The following is a 17,865-nucleotide window of genomic DNA, read 5'->3' as shown; positions in this document are numbered from 1 at the left end:
TATCACTTGAATAACTCTGTAAGAAGCAATGACAGATTTCAGAATTGCTCTGACAGTATACTCGCTGTGTACCACAGCATACCTTGAAACACATAACGAGTATTAGGAAACAATAACTAGTAACACAAAAGTGTCTTTGGTCAGTCAGTGCAATATTTATTTCCCAGAAAACTTTGTTTATGAAAGACTTGGAAAGATAAATGGATCTAGCATTAACTTTATCAGATTTGATATCTCAGAACATGGGAAAAAAGAGTGTTTGGCTCATTCATGCCAGCAGTGCTTACATTAAGTTTCTCTAAATGGTATTTCCAAAACTGCACTCAGAGGAAAACTTATGGCTTATATGCCTTTTTTTTTGTATAATATACACAACTATTGGCCATTTAGAACACTTATAATTTCTACTAGACAGAGCCATTGCACTGCTCTGAGTTCCAGCTAAGACCTCTCTTACTGTCCTGCAAAACAAATAGTTTTAGAACCACTTCTGTACCCCAGCTGCCAACCTGGAAAAAGAACAGGAAGATGCAAGATGATTTTTTGCTGTGAAACTGCCTGTAAGCAAGGAAAAGCTTATTAGCTTCATAATAAGGTTAATAATTTCATAACAAATATGAACTCCTATGTAAATAACACCACAGGTTGAAGGAGCCATTCATTGAAGTGTTTTCTGTAAGTAATGCAGCATGATTTTTCAAGATACTTCAGGTCTCCCTGAAACAAAATGAAATCAGAGACTGAGTTTGTAGATTCTTCATTAAAAGAGCCAGAAAATGAAGTTTGACCTTGAAACATGAAGTCTCCCTTGCTTAATCTTTGCTGTACACTACAGCATGGGATCTCCCTGAATTCATGAGTTCAAGTAAAGTGAGTTTCACCAGAAGATTCTATCCTAATTTAAGAAATTAAGATGGAAATCAATCACAGTCATTGATCAGTTGCGTGATCATGGTTAGAATTGCTCCTATTTGAAAACTGTCTGTCTTTGACTTACAGCTATTGAATCTGTTATATCTTTGCCTATGAGATCAAAGATATGACTGTGATGAAGTATCTGTTCCCCATGAGGTTTTTCTTAACTGTGATCAAATCACCCCTTAAACCTTCTCTTTGATATGCTAAGTAGGCTTATATGCTCCTGGCCTATCTTGGTATAAGGCATGTTTTCCAGCCCTTTAATCATTCTACTCTTTTCTGCACATCCTCCATTTTTTCAGCATTCCATCTAAACTGAACTTTTTATAATATTCCAGTAGCAACTGCAGTGGTGCTAAATATGGGGGTAATACTGCCTTCCCAGTCAATAATTTATTTATGCGAACAGGATACCATTTAGCTTTTGACTGCAGAGATGTAGCCTTAATTTGTTAGAGTCCTGTCTGCTTCAAAGTGCCTTAGGTGCCTTGCTAAGGACCTTCTAATTGCATTTCTGCATCTTGTCTCTCAGTTGCAGCTCTGCAACCTTTCACACAAGCGGCTGCGACAGTGCTTTGCAGTGCCTCTGTGGCACTATTCTTCCATTTTCTCCTGTTTTTCATGTGATCTTATTCTCATGGTGTTATATCTGCAAATACAGCATTGCTACAGCAAGTGCTCATGGAAAGCAGTTGTCCCCGGTGTGAGAATTATCCCTTTCCCCCTCCAGCCTTTTTCTACTTATTTGCTGCAGCTTTTGATTTGTATTAGGTGACCTAATAACATGCCTGTATGAGCTTAAAATCACACTGGCCATGCAGAACCCACACTGAACAAACCATGTTCCAATTAGTGGTAATAGCTTTGTAAGCATGAAAAACCCACAGGGAGTTTGAGCAGACTCTAATGAAAAATATATGGTTACTATGGGAAAAGTACTATGGGGCAATCACCTGCTGCACTGGAAAGAACACCCAAGGGAAGAAACTCACCTGGGGACCCCAGCACTTCTCACAGCCAACCACTGTTATCAGTCTTTTCTTTCCTCTCACTTTTCCTTCTTCCTTTCAATTCTTTCATTGTTAAAGACAATGTATGCCACCAACTACAGACTTTATGCATGTGACCCTGTCTTGCTATAAATTGTCTAGCGCTGATATTCAAAACAAGGATATTAAGTTTGCAACCTCATATTTAACTGTACTGAAATACATTTGTTTGTTTATTTTCAGTTTGCCAAACTACTCTGTATCAGCTTGGAAAATCATATGATGGGAAATGATCAAAATGGAAAGATGCACCAAAATGACTTCTGAGGAGGCTTGTCTGAGATCACTACTATTCAAGATTTTAACCAATATGATATTGTCAAATTTGTGAATGATACCAACCAGGTGAGTTTGAGGAAACCATTACAATTTAAAAGATCCAGGAGAGTCAGAGAGATGGTCAGAGAAAGCAAGGCACTGTTCAGTCTGGAACAATGAACTGTGCAAATACAAAGTGAAATCCTAATGAGGTTAATGTCTGTAAAAGATTCAGGAGGCAGGCAGATCACAAACTGAACTTGATTTAATGATGTTAGAGTTGTAAACAAAGGCAAGCACTAGCGGAGGATATATAAAGCACAAGTTACTATGCTGCAGCACAGTCCTTCTAGACGGCTTCTTGCCAGCTTAACCCAACCAGCAGGACTCACAGGGAGGTGAAATGCTTGGATGTGGCTTCTGAGCCGTAAGAAGGATGTTTATGAACAAGAAAGAATCCAGAAGAGAGAACTAGATCTCTATGATCTAGAATCATAGAATCATAAATCATAGACTGGCCTGGGTTGAAAAGGACCTCAAAGATCATCGAGTTTCAACCCCCCTGCTGAGTGCAGGGTGGCCAACCACTAGACCAGGTTGCCCAGAGCCACACCCAGTCTGGCCTTGAATGCCTCCAGGGACGGGGCATCCACAACCTCCTTGGGCAACCTGTTCCAGTGCGTCACCACCCTCTGAGTGAAAAACTTCCTCCTAACATCTAACCTACATCTCCCCGTCTCAGTTTAAAACCATTCCCCCTTGTCCTATCGCTATCCACCCTTGTAAACAATCGTTCTCACTCCTGTTTATACACTCCCTGTTTATACACCCCCTCCTGTTAGTACACTCAAATCCTTGGAGAAAAAACATGATGGAAAAAAGACTGAAAGTGGAAAGAGCAGAGCATGGTAACTTGATTATAGTCACTAAATCTCTCTGAGATATTGATAAATGTTGGGGAATAATTTGTTTTTCAGGCCTGTGGTGCAGCTGATAAGAACAATAAGCTTAAATTTCAACAAAAAGTTATGTCAGACCATAAACAAACTTTTCTAATTATGGGAATGGCGAAGCACAAGAATGGATATGTGGTGATAGTTCTGAGGACTTCTTCACTGGTTTCCCTCACTGGAAGTCAGAAGTCTCTGACATCTGTCAGAAATGACACAATAATCTAGGATAAACTTGGAGTATATCTTATTTTTAAAAACTGAGACAGCTATAGAACATTTTAATAACAATCATGCTGACAATACTTACTTTCATCCTCAATGTACCCCTTCCAGTCAAATGGAGTCACTGTTGAATTAACCAGTGTACCATTTTCACCAACGGTGCTGTTGAGCTGAGAAGTGATATTTGCTTCCAGAGTGAAATTTTCTGGAGGCCACTGCAGACATTTATTCCTCAAGTTGCCCATGAACAGCTGCAGCCCTATTAGTGCAAATACACTCAGACAAAACACAGTCAGGATCATAACATCCGAGAGCTTCTTCACAGACTGAATTAGGGCTCCCACGATAGTCTTCAAGCCTGAAAATGTAAAGGAATTTTTATTCTCGTGTTCAAAAGATTTTTAAAGCATAAAAAATTACAGTATCTCCCAGTAAAGTTATAGATTTCATGCAGAAGCCCAAATAAATGATTGTAATGTCTGTGAAATAACACTTTTGTGAAGAGCTTTTTCACTAGTGAAAATGAATAAAAAGCCAAAGTATATGTCCATTTGAAACTGTAAATGGAATGAGTTGCATATATTTCAAAATACTTGTTTTAATACTAAAACAAGTGACTTTGTCATTCATGCTATATATGAATCTCGCAGAAAAGTCTTCTTTCTTTTTGTTTGTCAATACCTCTTGCCCCAAACCTTTGCTATTAACAGTTTTATAACATACTAGAATTAGAAGACATTAGTAAAGAGCCTGTTTATAAAAAAAAAATTAGTTAAATTTAATGCTATAAAACTGGAGATGGTTTGGAAAATCACAGAAGTTTAAGATAATAAATCCCCCATGCAATGCCCATGCTATTCTTTATTATCTTATTCCATTATCTTCATTATTTAGTCAACATTTAAAACAGTTCTATTTTTAAGACACAAAGATTCACAACAAATACCACATAACATCATGTAGGTAAAATACATATGGGTAAGAAAACTTCAGGGTAACTGATAATTGTTGAATGTGGAGAAGAAAGCTTGACATCATAAGGTGAAAACCACACACGCTGTGTAGTGCAATGTCTCATGCAAGAATCTGTTAAACTCAAAGGCTGATTTCAAAACGAAAGAGCTCATGTAAAAAAGCAATGAATCAGAGATTTCAGTGAATACTGATATCTTCCAATTCCTGCTTTTTTTTTTTTTTGTGGAAAGAAATAAGGCTTATGCTTCAAAAATGCGAGTATAGCCTCTGTGGAACAACAGTCAGCCTCAGTGTTTAACCTAGCTCTCACCTGGAATGACTGATATTGTTTTCAAAGCTCGGAGAACTCTGAATGTTCTCAACGCTGAGACATTGCCCAGGTCCACAAACTCTGTCACATATCTGTAATAGGGGAGTTCACACACAAACACAATGACAGGATAAAAAGGAACAGTTGGGAGGTACAAGGGGCCTAACACCTTACACCAGTTACTTCTTACCTGGGATTACAGAAATAGTTTTCAAAGCTCTCAATACTCTGAAAGTTCGAAGAGCTGAAACATTGCCTAGGTTTACAAATTCTGTTACATACCTGTAGGATTAAATCACAGTTATTCAGAATTTAGGCAAAGTTTATGCTACTTACTTGGGTCTTTCATCAAGACCGCTTTGGCGTTTTTAGCAAAAAATTAAATAGCAACAGTCAGAGGTTTACCTTTCATTGCAGTTTGCCTTGCATTAATATGCTTTCAGAGCCTTCAGTTAAGTTAAATGTCTCTGAAGTGAATCACAGTGATTTAACTTTGAAAGCCTAAAATTTATCTAGACTAGATTGGTAAGTTTGCGGAATGAAGTCAAAGGGATGCTCCTTTTCTGCTCAGAGAAAAAAAATGCAGGACATGAAATTAGCCTAATACTAACTGGACTAATGGCTTCTGCAGTATTTATGTTTACATCAAAATATGCACATTAGAATGTGAAAATTGTTTTAGACAAAGTAAATTCATAGAAGTATTTCCATTAGATGAAATTGATATGTATTGATACTAATTTCATGCCCTTTTTGCCCTTCACTTCCAAAGAAAAAGCAAAAAACAAGAACTTACGCAAAGGTAATGACAGTGAAATCAAGCCAGTTCCATGGATCTCGAAGAAAAGTAAAATCTTCTAAGCAAAAGCCCCTTGCAATAATTTTTATAAGTGACTCAAAGGTATATATTCCAGTGAAGGTGTACCTGGAAAATATCAGAAAAATTAATCAAAGTAAGTAATAATATTCTATACTTGCATTGAAAAGAAATGTGGTAAAAAAAACAGTTTATTCTAAAATGCTTTATATTCATCATATGTATTTGTGTATTCACATGCATTAGTCATGGCATGCTGTTTAAATACAGAATTACTGATCTTATGCATGAATCAAAGAAATAAAACCATAAAATAAATAACATTTAAAAAAAATTATCAGTGATGCTCAGTTTACAATTATAGTACATCTGTTCCTGTGATCCAAGAACATTGTGAGCATAAGATACTGGATACTGTTAGAACCAGTAACATCTAATCCACCTAGAAAAGGAAGAGTACAAGCATGCACTGAAGTTTCACTTCAAGAATACTTTTGCTTATATTCTATCTTTAACTGGCATCTACAAATAGACAGCCACAGTTCTACTCTTAATGCAGCCACATTAATGCATGGGGTAGATGCTAAACTATGAAGATGAGAGAGAAATAGTGGAATCCAAGTACAATATCTGAAAATAAAAGTTATTTTTGTCAATCCAAATATTCTCCCAGAAGGAGATTTGAATAATTATCCAACATTTCTACATAGTATAGAGACAAAACAGTATCTCATGATAGTTGAGCCAACACACAATTGCAGTCACAAGCATATTGACTTACTGAGGAACAGTCAGAGGCATAGCTATCTTTAAGTAAAATATGCAACTTACTCTACATTCTTGGTCCAGTCTGGGGGGTTACTCATGGTCATAAACACACAGTTGGTCAAAATAGTGCACATAATAAGCATGCTGAATAATGTAAATCATAGTTAAGGAAATCACAATAGTAATCCATGCAATATCACATTAACTGTACATTTTAAGTACAGTAAAGTATTGCCATTTGTATTGTGTAGACTAAAACCTTACCCAAAGTAGCCACATGATGGCAGCAGAAAATAAGCAATACTACACCTTTATGCCAAACATTTAACTTGACTTCAATTTTTCCTCTAGTCATCTTTTTATATGATATGTTCCTTAAAAATATTTGCATAAAAAGTGTTGGTACAGAAGATTAAACTAAAGAAAGCAGTTTACAAGTAAAGTTGCATGTAAGAGCCCAGGAATTTTAATTTCATTAAAAAAAACATGTAGATAGCATTTTTGGTATGAAGCATATTTTTATGCTTTGAAAAAAAACACCAAAACAAACAAAAGAACAAATAACCTTCACTGTAAATGAAAGAGGAAGAGGAGAAGTTACATTTCAACCTAAATTTTGCAGAAAATTTGTCCTAGCGTTCAGATCATTGATTAAAGCTCCTGAACCACTCAAACTTGAGCATACACTTTCAAGTTGACATTCAAATCACAGGGAAGGATTTACCTGCCCAATTCCCATAGGTGACATTTAATCTAAATTGCTGAACAAGCAGTAAACATAGTGATAGCTTTCCTTAAAGTGACAACTCATTTTGGGGATCATGTCATACAAGCTCTGAATAGCAAAAAAATCAATGTTATTTGCTTAGAATAATTAATTATTATCCCATACGGTGCTTGTCTGCACAGTCTGTAGGCAGGATTCAAGATTCTGCACCTATTTAATTGGGAAATTTCCTTTTTCAAAGAGAATTAATTTTGGTAGTTGACAAATCTGGAGACACCTCCTGGAAGTTTCAACTGTCTCATAAAACAAAGTACATAAAATGTAATTAGAGGTACAGCACTCTGGTAAACAAAAAAGATTCTTATTTTAGGGATATTCTGAAAAATGACAGAAATCTGATTTCAGTCAGTAGGATAAACACTATCCATTCAGATAACATTCTTGGTGCTAAATACGTATGTTTGATGCTGAAATAAAAAGAAGGCTGTCATGACTTTTACAGGGCTAGGCAAAGAACCCTATCACCATGTATATCACATAAAAAACTACTTTGAGAGAATGCTACATCAAAATGGCCAACGTTCAGAAGTGAGGAATCAGACTGAAGAAGGCCTATAAAACTCCTCTGGTAGACATGATGGACTGTCTTCTCTGAGCAAATCAGCACTGTCCATCAAATTGAATTTGCCAGAAGGATCTCTGCCTTCCTTATTCTAGATCCTCCAGCTATGTAGGCAATGAAATGTCTACAAAAATCTAAATCTTGAATCCTTATGAATTTTAGGAATACAGCTGGGAGATTATCTTAGCAGTTAAAAAAGTCAAATGTCTTTTTGGAAGAGCTGAGTTTTTAGTTCTGTGTGATGCATTATGGGTTTACAGCTCTGCATCATTAATAACAAAAGCCACAGGTAGGTCCTTGCACATTGCTCACTCTGTACATAACTTGCCATGGGTTTGAGTTGCATGGCCAAAGTGCAGTTCACTCTCAAATGGAGCAGATGTTCAGCTGGGCTAATGTACTTTGAAGTCTTAAATCTGGCCATGCTTTCCCATATGAAAACCTCAAACATAACTGGTACGTTCAATGTCTGTGCCTCTTTTTCCACTTCTGTCATATTTTAAGTGTATTACAACCTCAAACTTCCCTTAATTTAGTATTTTTTGCTACAAAAGAATTTAATAATACACATATGTGAACAATTCTGATATATGTGACTTTTTTTTTTCCACACTCTTCCTGTGCAGGAATGGATTTCATTTAGAGCTACTGCACAACCTTAAGCCAGTAACTTCCTGGAACAGTCTCCTATTGCCTGCATGGACTTTCTGGAAGATGGAGATTAGAAAAAAATCACATTGCTAATTGGTTTTGCAGATAGCTCCTGGTAGCGAGGTAACGCTGAATAACACTGTAATTTCAGCTTTCAAAGGCTAGCTAGCATAGAGGTACTTAACAAGGTACCACTTTTTCTCTCATGCATCTCCTTGATCCTTTTTAACACTCCTTGCACCTTGCAACTCCAGCCACTGCTGCCTGCATTTTTTATATGCCCCCATCTCTTCTAATCTTTCCATTCTTTCCTATTCATTGCAGAAGTCAGGCCATCCTCCATCACTCTTCTGTTGCCCTCTCAGTTGAACACTCTACCTTGACTTGAGTCAGGCAGTCAGAAGGAAAAAAAAGGCAGAATACCCAGGGGTGAGTCAAAAGAGAAATTCACGCTGTTACCAGTTCCTGGGGCTGGTATTACAGTAGGTACCAACAGTGAAGAAAGAACAATAGCATAAGTCTCTGAGCCCTCGGAAGAGACATTCTGATTCCTTGCTGAGTGAACAACATCTGATTGTGCGCCTGGGCAAATGTGGTCGGAGCCCCACACACAGAGATTCAGGGAATTCAGAGGACCTGGATGTAGAGGTTCTCCACAATGCACCAATTTCACTGTGCTCAAAACACATCTGCACTGAAAGCAAAAGGCATAGTTCTTTTACAGAGACTAAAATGCCAATCCTGCCTCAAAGCAGGGCAATAGAGTTTATTGATAAAAGTCATAAGATTAGTAAAGATAGTAAGAAAAATTACTACCAATTTTTTTCTTATAAGCTAATCTTGACAAAATATAAGTATCCAAAACCTAAACTGCATAATGGAACATATTAGGCGATTGAACACATTAATAGTTGCAGTGTTTGCATTGTACAGAATTAAAAACAAAGAAACAAAAAACCCCATAACTCTATCCTTCCATTTAAGATTAAAAAATATATATCCACTTCTGTATTTAAGATAAAAACAGCTTCAATCTGACAGTTCTGGCTACATTTTCTCACCATCATCACCATGATGCTTGCAGGTCTGTCAGGTCCCATACTGTCCGTATATGCTCCCTCACTCCGTTCCAGGCACTTTCCTTCCCTCCTCTCACTGCTTTAACTTAGAGGAAGCTTAGATGAAAAGGTCCCCTGAGTCAGCAACAGTCACCCCATTTTATTCTTCTTATCCAAACATTTAGAAAATTGCCCCAGCAATCTCTAGAAATAAGACTTTGTCTTTTCTGCTTGATGTTTTACTGTCATGCTAAAGTTTCCATGTGGTGACTACTTTCCCCACTCCTGGGGTTGTGCAAGAAAGTTGCACTAAAACCTCATTCTCTAGAAATGTCTGTCAACTGTTAGGAGCATCAGGCACCAATCCCACATACCAGACTAAAACCTTCTATCATGCACAGTCGCATCAGTTATGATCCCCCAACCTGTCCACCATTTGCATATACAAAGACATTGCAAACAGTCTGCGGGGCTGCTGCTGCTGTTTTCTGGCAGTGTACAAAATTTGGCAGAGACTTATGATGCTTGCAATTAACTAGATAGCAACATTTTAAAATTGAGAGCTTTTCTGGAATTTATGAGTACAAAGTGTTTTTTTATTAAATATAATTTTGTATGGATAGGCTTCATAGCACAAAAAAGAATCAGAAACGTAAAAATGTAATATTAACGTTAATCTGGAGAAACTTTTCTGAAAAATTCCTGCAGATTTCAATTGTCTTTAAATTAATAAGACTTTTAAAAACATGAAAAAGATTTGGAAATCCAGAGATTAGTGATTTCTCAAATCCATCTGTAAATTTCTGCAGCAAAAGTACTGAAATTTGACAGGATAGCTATAATGTATTTGAATAACATATTCAAATTTCCTGGTATTTATAGAAACTTACCATAACTCTTATGCTGGAAAAAAAAATTAATAAGCTATGAAGAAGTACAATGTCTTCTGAGTACAATGAAATAGAGATATGGGTTTTCTCTCTTGAACCAAAATTGAAAAAGGATATGAATGTACCAAAATTTTAATAGCTATTTTTCTAAGAGGATTGAATGGAGTTAAAATGTACAGGGCAGAGGTGGCACTGAATCGGAAGATTGCCTTCCCTTTATTCAATACTATAAAGGTCTGAAAAAGAGAAACACAAAACATTTTGTAAGTGTGCATTCGCTGTAGATGCTTATTTTAAACCTTTTCTAGTGACAACAGCAAATTCATGAATTTTTGAATAGTTAATATACAAAACATGACTCACTTTTGAAATAAAACTTATTTCCAGTACGTACCTGATGTACAAAAATATAATTTTAAATATAGAACATTCATTTCATTAATGCTTTTGTAATACTGCTTTGTTAAAAAACATCAGTTATATGATCTATTTCTTGTAGAAAAGATGCAGAAACAATTAACTAAAACTGTCATTGTCTTTATGCTTTTCCATGTTTGTGCTAAGGAGAGAGGGAAATAGCAATAACCCATGTAGCCATGAATCTTTGAGGACTGTGGGTATCTGAGTACACCTTACCTTAGGAGAACAAGACACACATCCCAGAAGACTGTCCTGCACAATTGTGGTTTGAAGGTGTAAATCTTTCCCAGGACACATATGTCATGTTAAATTTCATTTTAACCACTAAGAAGTGTATCAAATTTAGGGAAACTTTGAAAAAAAAAATGCTTACATTGCAGCACGCTGTGGCTGCAAAAACATTAACACTACAACACTGGAAATGTGGACTCCCAATTTTCTTTGTGTACCTTCAACTGTAGAATCAAACAAAACAGAACAAAAAGTACTGCAGAGGGAAGAATCAGTAATTTGGAAGAGACCTCCATACAGTGGAACAAGGACTATAGCCTACAGTCAAACAGAATTAAAAGTATTGAAGAAACTAGCAATGAGAAATATTTAAAATTGCTTTTTCTGTTTTGTCAGTGTTGCTTATTTCTTGTTGCTTATCTAAACTATGATAAAGCTTCCTTGCTTATCATTACACTGCTGAAGATGTGAGCTGTAAGCTAGGATGCCAATGGAAATGCAGGAATGGAGATATTCATCTCTTTTGGTGTCTGTGAGGCGTGGAGCAAGACATTAAGTCCATTTACTGACAGCAAGTGGAGTACAGAACTATTTCTGGGAAGGCTGTCAGTCGGAGAAAATATGCCAAGAATTTTCAAGGAAGACAGTTCTTCACTCTGCTTATATTCACGGTGCTTAGTACGTACAGACCAGGAATTACCGATACCAATTGCTAGGAGCATCCAAGAGGCAGAGGGAGTTGCAGAGATAAGGGTTTACAGAAGTCTGTGGTGGATACGAAGAACAGAAGGCAGAGAAAAAGAAGAGGATGAGGACTGAGTAAAAGCTCTCCCAACCCTAAATCATTTGCTGTCTTCTTCACTGAGCTGGCTCTACGCAGCACACCCGGCAATATGGACCAAACCCCTCAATACTAAGTGTCATTAACATTGAGTCTTGAGCACAAATTCAAGATGTATAGGAATGCTATAAGAGATGTGTTTGTTTTCCCTGCTTCTGCACAGAAATGAAGAATTTGCAGATTAAACTGAAAACAATGGGATAACAACTGAGCTAATGTTCCTAAACTATATTTCCAGTTATAGATTACAGATAACAATGACCTTTCAAGGGTAACTGCAGTTGACTTGACCTTAAATGAAGGTTTCATTTTAAACATGTGAGTAGCTAAACAGACGAATGATGGGTTTTGGTACCATTTACTAAGGGGCACAGTGAGTTTTCCCTCCCAAGTCTGACTCCGGTGCCCAGGCCTCACAGCTCACACTCACAGCTTCTGTAGCTATGAGGTAGTTGAGAAAATATATTAAAACTCACATTCCCTACCAGCTCTGCATCTAAAACTACACCACCTACATTTAGCCAACCTACATCTTTTTAAAAACCTTTGAACATGAGCATATTAAACATACATCTCTTTTCTAACGTGCCTTATGGAAAATAACAGCATGCTGGCACAACTTCAGTTTCAGTTGGAAGCTGCTGCTATTTTAGCTGTTCCACTTTCTGCTGCCCTGCATAAGCAGAAGCAGGAAGACTAACAATTTCTATTTCGGTTTTAATTTTTCATCCAAAATCTTTATGTGATGGGAACCTTGAAAATGACTGTGTTGGTCCACTGACTTCTAGCCCTAAACATGAATTAAAATTGTATCTCATCTCTCAAGGAGAATTTTTCTAAAAATGCAGTTAACAAGGATAACAGCTAATGTCCAATTCCTGGGTAAGCTTCCTGCATTTGCACCCCAGTCTCAGCCCAGATACAAGTCAGTGTGTAGGCAGTGTGGATGAACATGAAACATTCTACCCAAAGCTGCCAGGACAAAGTAGGCATATGCTGAGAAAAGCCAAATAAATTCAAAATAAATTATAAGATTAATATTCATATACGGAGGATTATGGATAGTTCCCAGGGTTTATGTTTCATAAAGTGCTTTATCATTTTATAATGGCAGGAAACCTGCTCAGACTCCAAGTATTCCAATGTGAATGTAAATTCAATGAAATACCTGAAGAAAAGTGTCCAATTTTACAATTAATTTGTCCAATTAATTTTTTTTTATTATTATTATTATTATTATTTTTTTTTTTACAGTTTTGTGCCTGTAACCTGGCTTCCAGCTCTGTAACCTCTGCCATATTTGATCCAAACTGAGAAACTGCGGCCTTGGCAGGGCAAAGGAGGAGGAGTATTTCAAAAGGGTGCATCTAAGAGCGTAGAAGCTGAAAAAAGCAGCCCCTGAGAACCTCTCAGGACAGAAAGTTCTTTAAACATCATTTCTCCTCCCTTCCCTCCCAGTTGGCTTTGAAGCAGTTTCTTGAAGGCTGAGCACTACTGCATTGCATTAACACTTCCCATCGTTAGATAAACACCATCTCAAAACCCACAGCACCTTCTGTAATGCTGGCTACTTAGTCTTACAGCCAAATGGTTCCTCGGGGAAAGCCCCGGGGACAGCTAGCACAAGAGACTTGTGACATTTCTGAAATTGGCATTTTCTCATTTTGTGGCTGTTGAAAGCATTTTTTCCTAACTAGACCTTAGGGTTTGTGTTGTTAGAACTTTTATCTTCAAAATTCTTTCATTTGAAACTATCAAACATATCTAAGATCACCAGTTCATTCACCTTTTCTGATGTAATGAAGTAGAATGATTTTACAGATTTTTTCATTTCCTTCTGCAAGACAAATCAAGTCTGGGAATCCAGGAGGTATGGTTTGATTGGATTAGGCAACTGATGTAACCAAGGACAAAAGGAGACAGCTCTTCTGACAGGCATCAATCAGCATCCTTCTGGCAAAAGGCAGGGTGGGCAGAGGCAGTCAGCAGCAATGCTAAATCCGCATTGTAGCAGGAAGAAAGTGAAGTAAGGCCCATTTAGTTCCAACTATTCCTTCCCTCCTTTTTAATGTAGCAGCCTAGCTTCAAGACAAAATAGCCAGCCTTTGAAGTAAGAAACCAAGTGGACCAGATTTTGATGGATGCCTGCAGGTCACGATCTGAAAGGGTTCCAGCTGATCCTTTCTTGATAGATAGTGATAAAAACCTCCTTGATCCTTTGTGATGGCAGCTTCACCACTGACAGGCAGTTGCCATTGTATTTGGAACACACAGATTTACACTTAAACAGGAGTAGAACACAAAAAGTGAGCAAAGGTTTAGAATGCTAAACTTAACAGTTCCAAAGACCAGCATTACCGAACACCATGCACAACAGCACTTCATTATAATAAAATCATAAGAATATAAAGAGGGGTATTAAATTGTAGAAGAATAGAAGAATTATGTTCCCATTGTACAGTTGCTGGCATTTAGGCTATCTGAAATACAGTGCAAATCTATACTGCTATTAGGTGCTATTTTTGCCTTTTCCTTTCAGCTATGATAAGTTGTGCATAGAAACAAAGATACCAAAACATAATTTCAATTTGATCTCATATGCAGTACAGGGAAAAGAAGAAGTATCCTTCTGAAAACATAACTGCCTGAGTATGGCAAAATAGGTGGCAGACTTCTGTTAATTACCTAGTAGTTAGATCTTCAGGGAAGAGCTCAGCTCTCCTGATTCATATTACCCTGAAAAGACTCCCTATTCCCCCCTCCAAAGAAACAAAAAACAACAAACAAAAAAAACTGCACCAGATCAATGGGTGTGATGCAATACCTGCATATGAAATAACTGATGGATGATTTCCCTTATGACTCAAATTTGGAAAAGAGAAGATATTTCTAAAATTCTTGAACAGCTTATTAGATTTTCTGAAAAAAAAAACAGTAATATGATCATTAGCACCACTTGACAAACACTGCAGGTAACCATTTTTATAGCCTATTTGAAAGTTTGGAAGTCAAACTTACAGATGTTCGATGGATGAATCAGATATAGTTTATGCAGAGATCTTAACAGATATGAGCCACAACAGTGGCATCTGCTAATCCATACACTTGTCCTAACTATTTCTACCAAATACTAACTTCCCTTCATTCTGTAGTTCCTCTTTAGACTCATACGGTTTCAGATAAATGCTTCCCCAGGCAGCAATATATAAACTCTAACTATCATGCAGCAGTTGTCAGGCTGTTACATTGGAATAGTGTGTGCTGATTGACTCCTTGGCTTTATAAGACAGAATTCAGACAGGAGTAAAGAGAAATCTGCAACATAAAATGGTACAGAGTTGAACACATTAAGCATTAAAAGTGCTTTGGTTCTTCCTGGAGTTGTTACCTTCTGCTTCAGGCTGTTCTCAAATTATCTCTGCTTCTGAGGCTTGCAGGACCATCAACTGCTACCAATACACTCAAAAGAGAAGCAAGATAAAAATCTTCTTAGAAGTCACATAGAAGTAGATAAGAAAATCTACGATTTAGATATTTTAATGTTGGAATTTCTGTTAGGAAAACCTACTTTTGTCCTGCTGAAGTAAGGAAGAATGGAGAGAATTGTAGTAGGTGAGAAAATTTTGTTTTGTGTTTGACTGAAAAAGCTGTTTCTACTCCTATATGGTAGAAGATTGAATCAGTTGCGTAGGGTGGATCTGCAGACTTCAGCATAGAGAAGAAAATGCCAGCAGGCAGTACTGTAAACGTGACCTGCCTGTAGAAGTTATTTAGTGTGCAAATAAAAAGATTCTTCCTTTCATATAGTTCAGATCTAGAAACTTGGTTGAACATCTTCAGCTACCTGACCTACCTGATACAGTAGGTTTTCAGCTCCCTCAATGAATGGACTGAATGGCTCTTCAGTTTCTAAGGGCTCGAGAAGAGTACCTGTAGGTCATTCCTAGCACGTCTTCCCAGTTTTCACTGATAAGACACAGAACACTGATTGATTTGGTCCAGGATGAGGCCTGGGCAGGTAGATATATAATTATGTATGATTTTGTATCATAATCAGTCAGATGCAATTAGTACAGAACTCCACAAGGCCTGCTTTTGTAGAAACAGATCTTTCATCTTTGTAAAAGTAGAATGTGATTTAAAGTTTTTATACACTATGAATGGCAGATAAAGGCTCTTTCAGAGGCATCAAATAATAAAGATAAAAATATTGTGCTTTCACATAGTATTTTCTCTCTTGTCAAAATTGGACTCACAAATCACATAAAATTTAGCAAGCTAGAAGACACTCAGAGCACAGCACATTGTGCAAATCAAAATAACTCCTGTCTTGATATTTATAGAGTTTCATAATCGCAGTATCTAATAATTAAAGCATCACCCAAGCTAGCTATTTTGATAGACTGTAAACCTTTTCTGCTGTATACAGGCAGTGCAACAGAGTCATCCTGGAAGGATTCCAGAGCCTTTGAAGGCCACTTGCACCAGAAACCTTAATATCAGTTATAGATTCTTCTTATGATATTTTCTGCTTATCCTTATGTTTCTCTGATTCTATAATTTTCCCTAGAATTTGAAATCATGGCAGATTCCTGCGATCAATATGTGTTACAGGTTGGTTTGTGCTGACAATTTTAAATGTACAGAACCTTAGACAAAGCACGACATATAGATGTACTCAGTTTCAGTACATCTTCACCTTTTTAAAGTTTGCAAAGTATTTTATCGATAAAATACATATGTTTGTGTAGGTACTTTATTACTACATCTAGAATCCTTACATTTGTTTACAATCAAAGATTATGTACTGCGTTTCAGCTTTGATATAATTGTTCATTCAATATACATTCGATTGTATCAGAAGATACAAATCTGTGTAACTGTTGATGCATATTAAAAGAAAATGATGAAAAGTTAATATCCACTAAGGATGATGGCTTCCATTCTGTACCACAGAAGACAACAAGCACTTTGCTACTGTTTAAGAGAGCAGTGTATAGGTGTCTAGATTTTTACTCTATTTACTTATACCCTACTACATCTACTACATAACCAAATTATATAGTCAGTCATCATGTTACATTTATTCCCAATTTGGTTAATTTAATATTAAAAATTATATGATTGTAAAATTTCTCATTACTGAAAACATGAAGACTGGTGGGTCAACAGCACATGAGGGTAAATGTGTATTAAAATCATAGAATTATAGAATATCCCAAGTTGGAGAGCACCCACAAGGATCATTGAGCCCAACTCCTGGCTCCACAGAAAACCACCTATTCAAACCATATTTCTGATAGCATTGTCCTAACACTTCTTCAGCTTCAGCAGGCTCAGTGCCACGACCACTTCCCATGCATTAGCTAAATTTAATTTTTATAACAAGAAGATGTTAAATATTTATTTACTTTCTGGAAGGTGGAATGCATATCTATCAATGGCATCAAACATTTTCTGCTCCTGCACACTAATTATCTAAACAATGCTTAGCTGTTCCCACATTATTAGAATGATGTTTTCCTACATTTTTGTCAGTTAACAGATGAAAAAACTATTTAACCCACAGTAAGAGAATGAAAAAAATACGAAATAGATCTTCAAACATTTTCATAAGAACAGGCCTGATATAAGACTCACTTTTTTGTTGATATAATATGGGTCCATGTCTTCCAAGGGCTCAGACACCATTCCTGGAGGTATGTCACCATATATAAATGGAAGTGTTTTTCCTGCCTCCAAATCACTGTTTGGCTTCGGCCCATTTTCATCATCATTGTCTTTACGATCTTGTTTAGAATTCTTAGCTTTTTCTGCAGCAATGCGTTGTTCAATAGCTGCAAGAGACTCTCTAGTGAAGTACTGGAAGCTGTCTGGTCCTGGTGGTACAAGCACTGGCTGCTCCATCTTTTCATCCTGCACATTTTAATTACCATTTATTCTTCTGCATAGGAAAATACTAAAAGGAAGTAGAAAAAAATTAAACAAACATGCTACAATCATTGAATAAGAAATTTATAACATTTATTTTGAAATGCTTTTGTTTATGCTATGTTAGAATGTTAAAATATATGTACATTGCTCCAGAAGTAATACCTTCTATTTATTTCCATGAAAACTACAACAGATACAAAGAACACAATAACGCTATTTGA

General features: G+C 36.7%; 1 protein-coding gene across 4 annotated transcripts in view; it reads right to left on the bottom strand.

Moving 5' to 3' along the window:
* The window catches only part of LOC110400414 (sodium channel protein type 1 subunit alpha), a 63,187-nt gene extending 45,524 nt beyond the window's left edge, over window positions 1–17,663 (bottom strand). For 2 of the 4 annotated variants that reach the window (XM_021400271.1, XM_021400274.1), the window contains exons 1-6: window positions 17,351–17,663; window positions 10,336–10,454; window positions 6,334–6,423; window positions 5,482–5,610; window positions 4,876–4,967; window positions 3,486–3,758 (exon numbers count right to left, since the gene is read on the bottom strand). In XM_021400271.1, coding sequence (XP_021255946.1) covers window positions 3,486–3,758; window positions 4,876–4,967; window positions 5,482–5,610; window positions 6,334–6,423; window positions 10,336–10,454; window positions 17,351–17,617 — 970 coding nt within the window. In that variant the 5' untranslated portion in view covers window positions 17,618–17,663. Of the gene's footprint in view, window positions 1–3,485; window positions 3,759–4,685; window positions 4,778–4,875; window positions 4,968–5,481; window positions 5,611–6,333; window positions 6,424–10,335; window positions 10,455–17,350 lie in introns of all 4 variants that reach the window. The other 2 variants (XM_021400270.1, XM_021400273.1) reach the window with 1 other exon arrangement.

The sequence above is a fragment of the Numida meleagris genome, chromosome 5 (genome assembly GCF_002078875.1).
Source record: "Numida meleagris isolate 19003 breed g44 Domestic line chromosome 5, NumMel1.0, whole genome shotgun sequence".
Taxonomy (NCBI): Eukaryota; Metazoa; Chordata; class Aves; order Galliformes; family Numididae; genus Numida; species Numida meleagris.
Note: the sequence above shows the minus strand (reverse complement) of the source record. Positions and strands in the feature narration are given on the sequence as shown.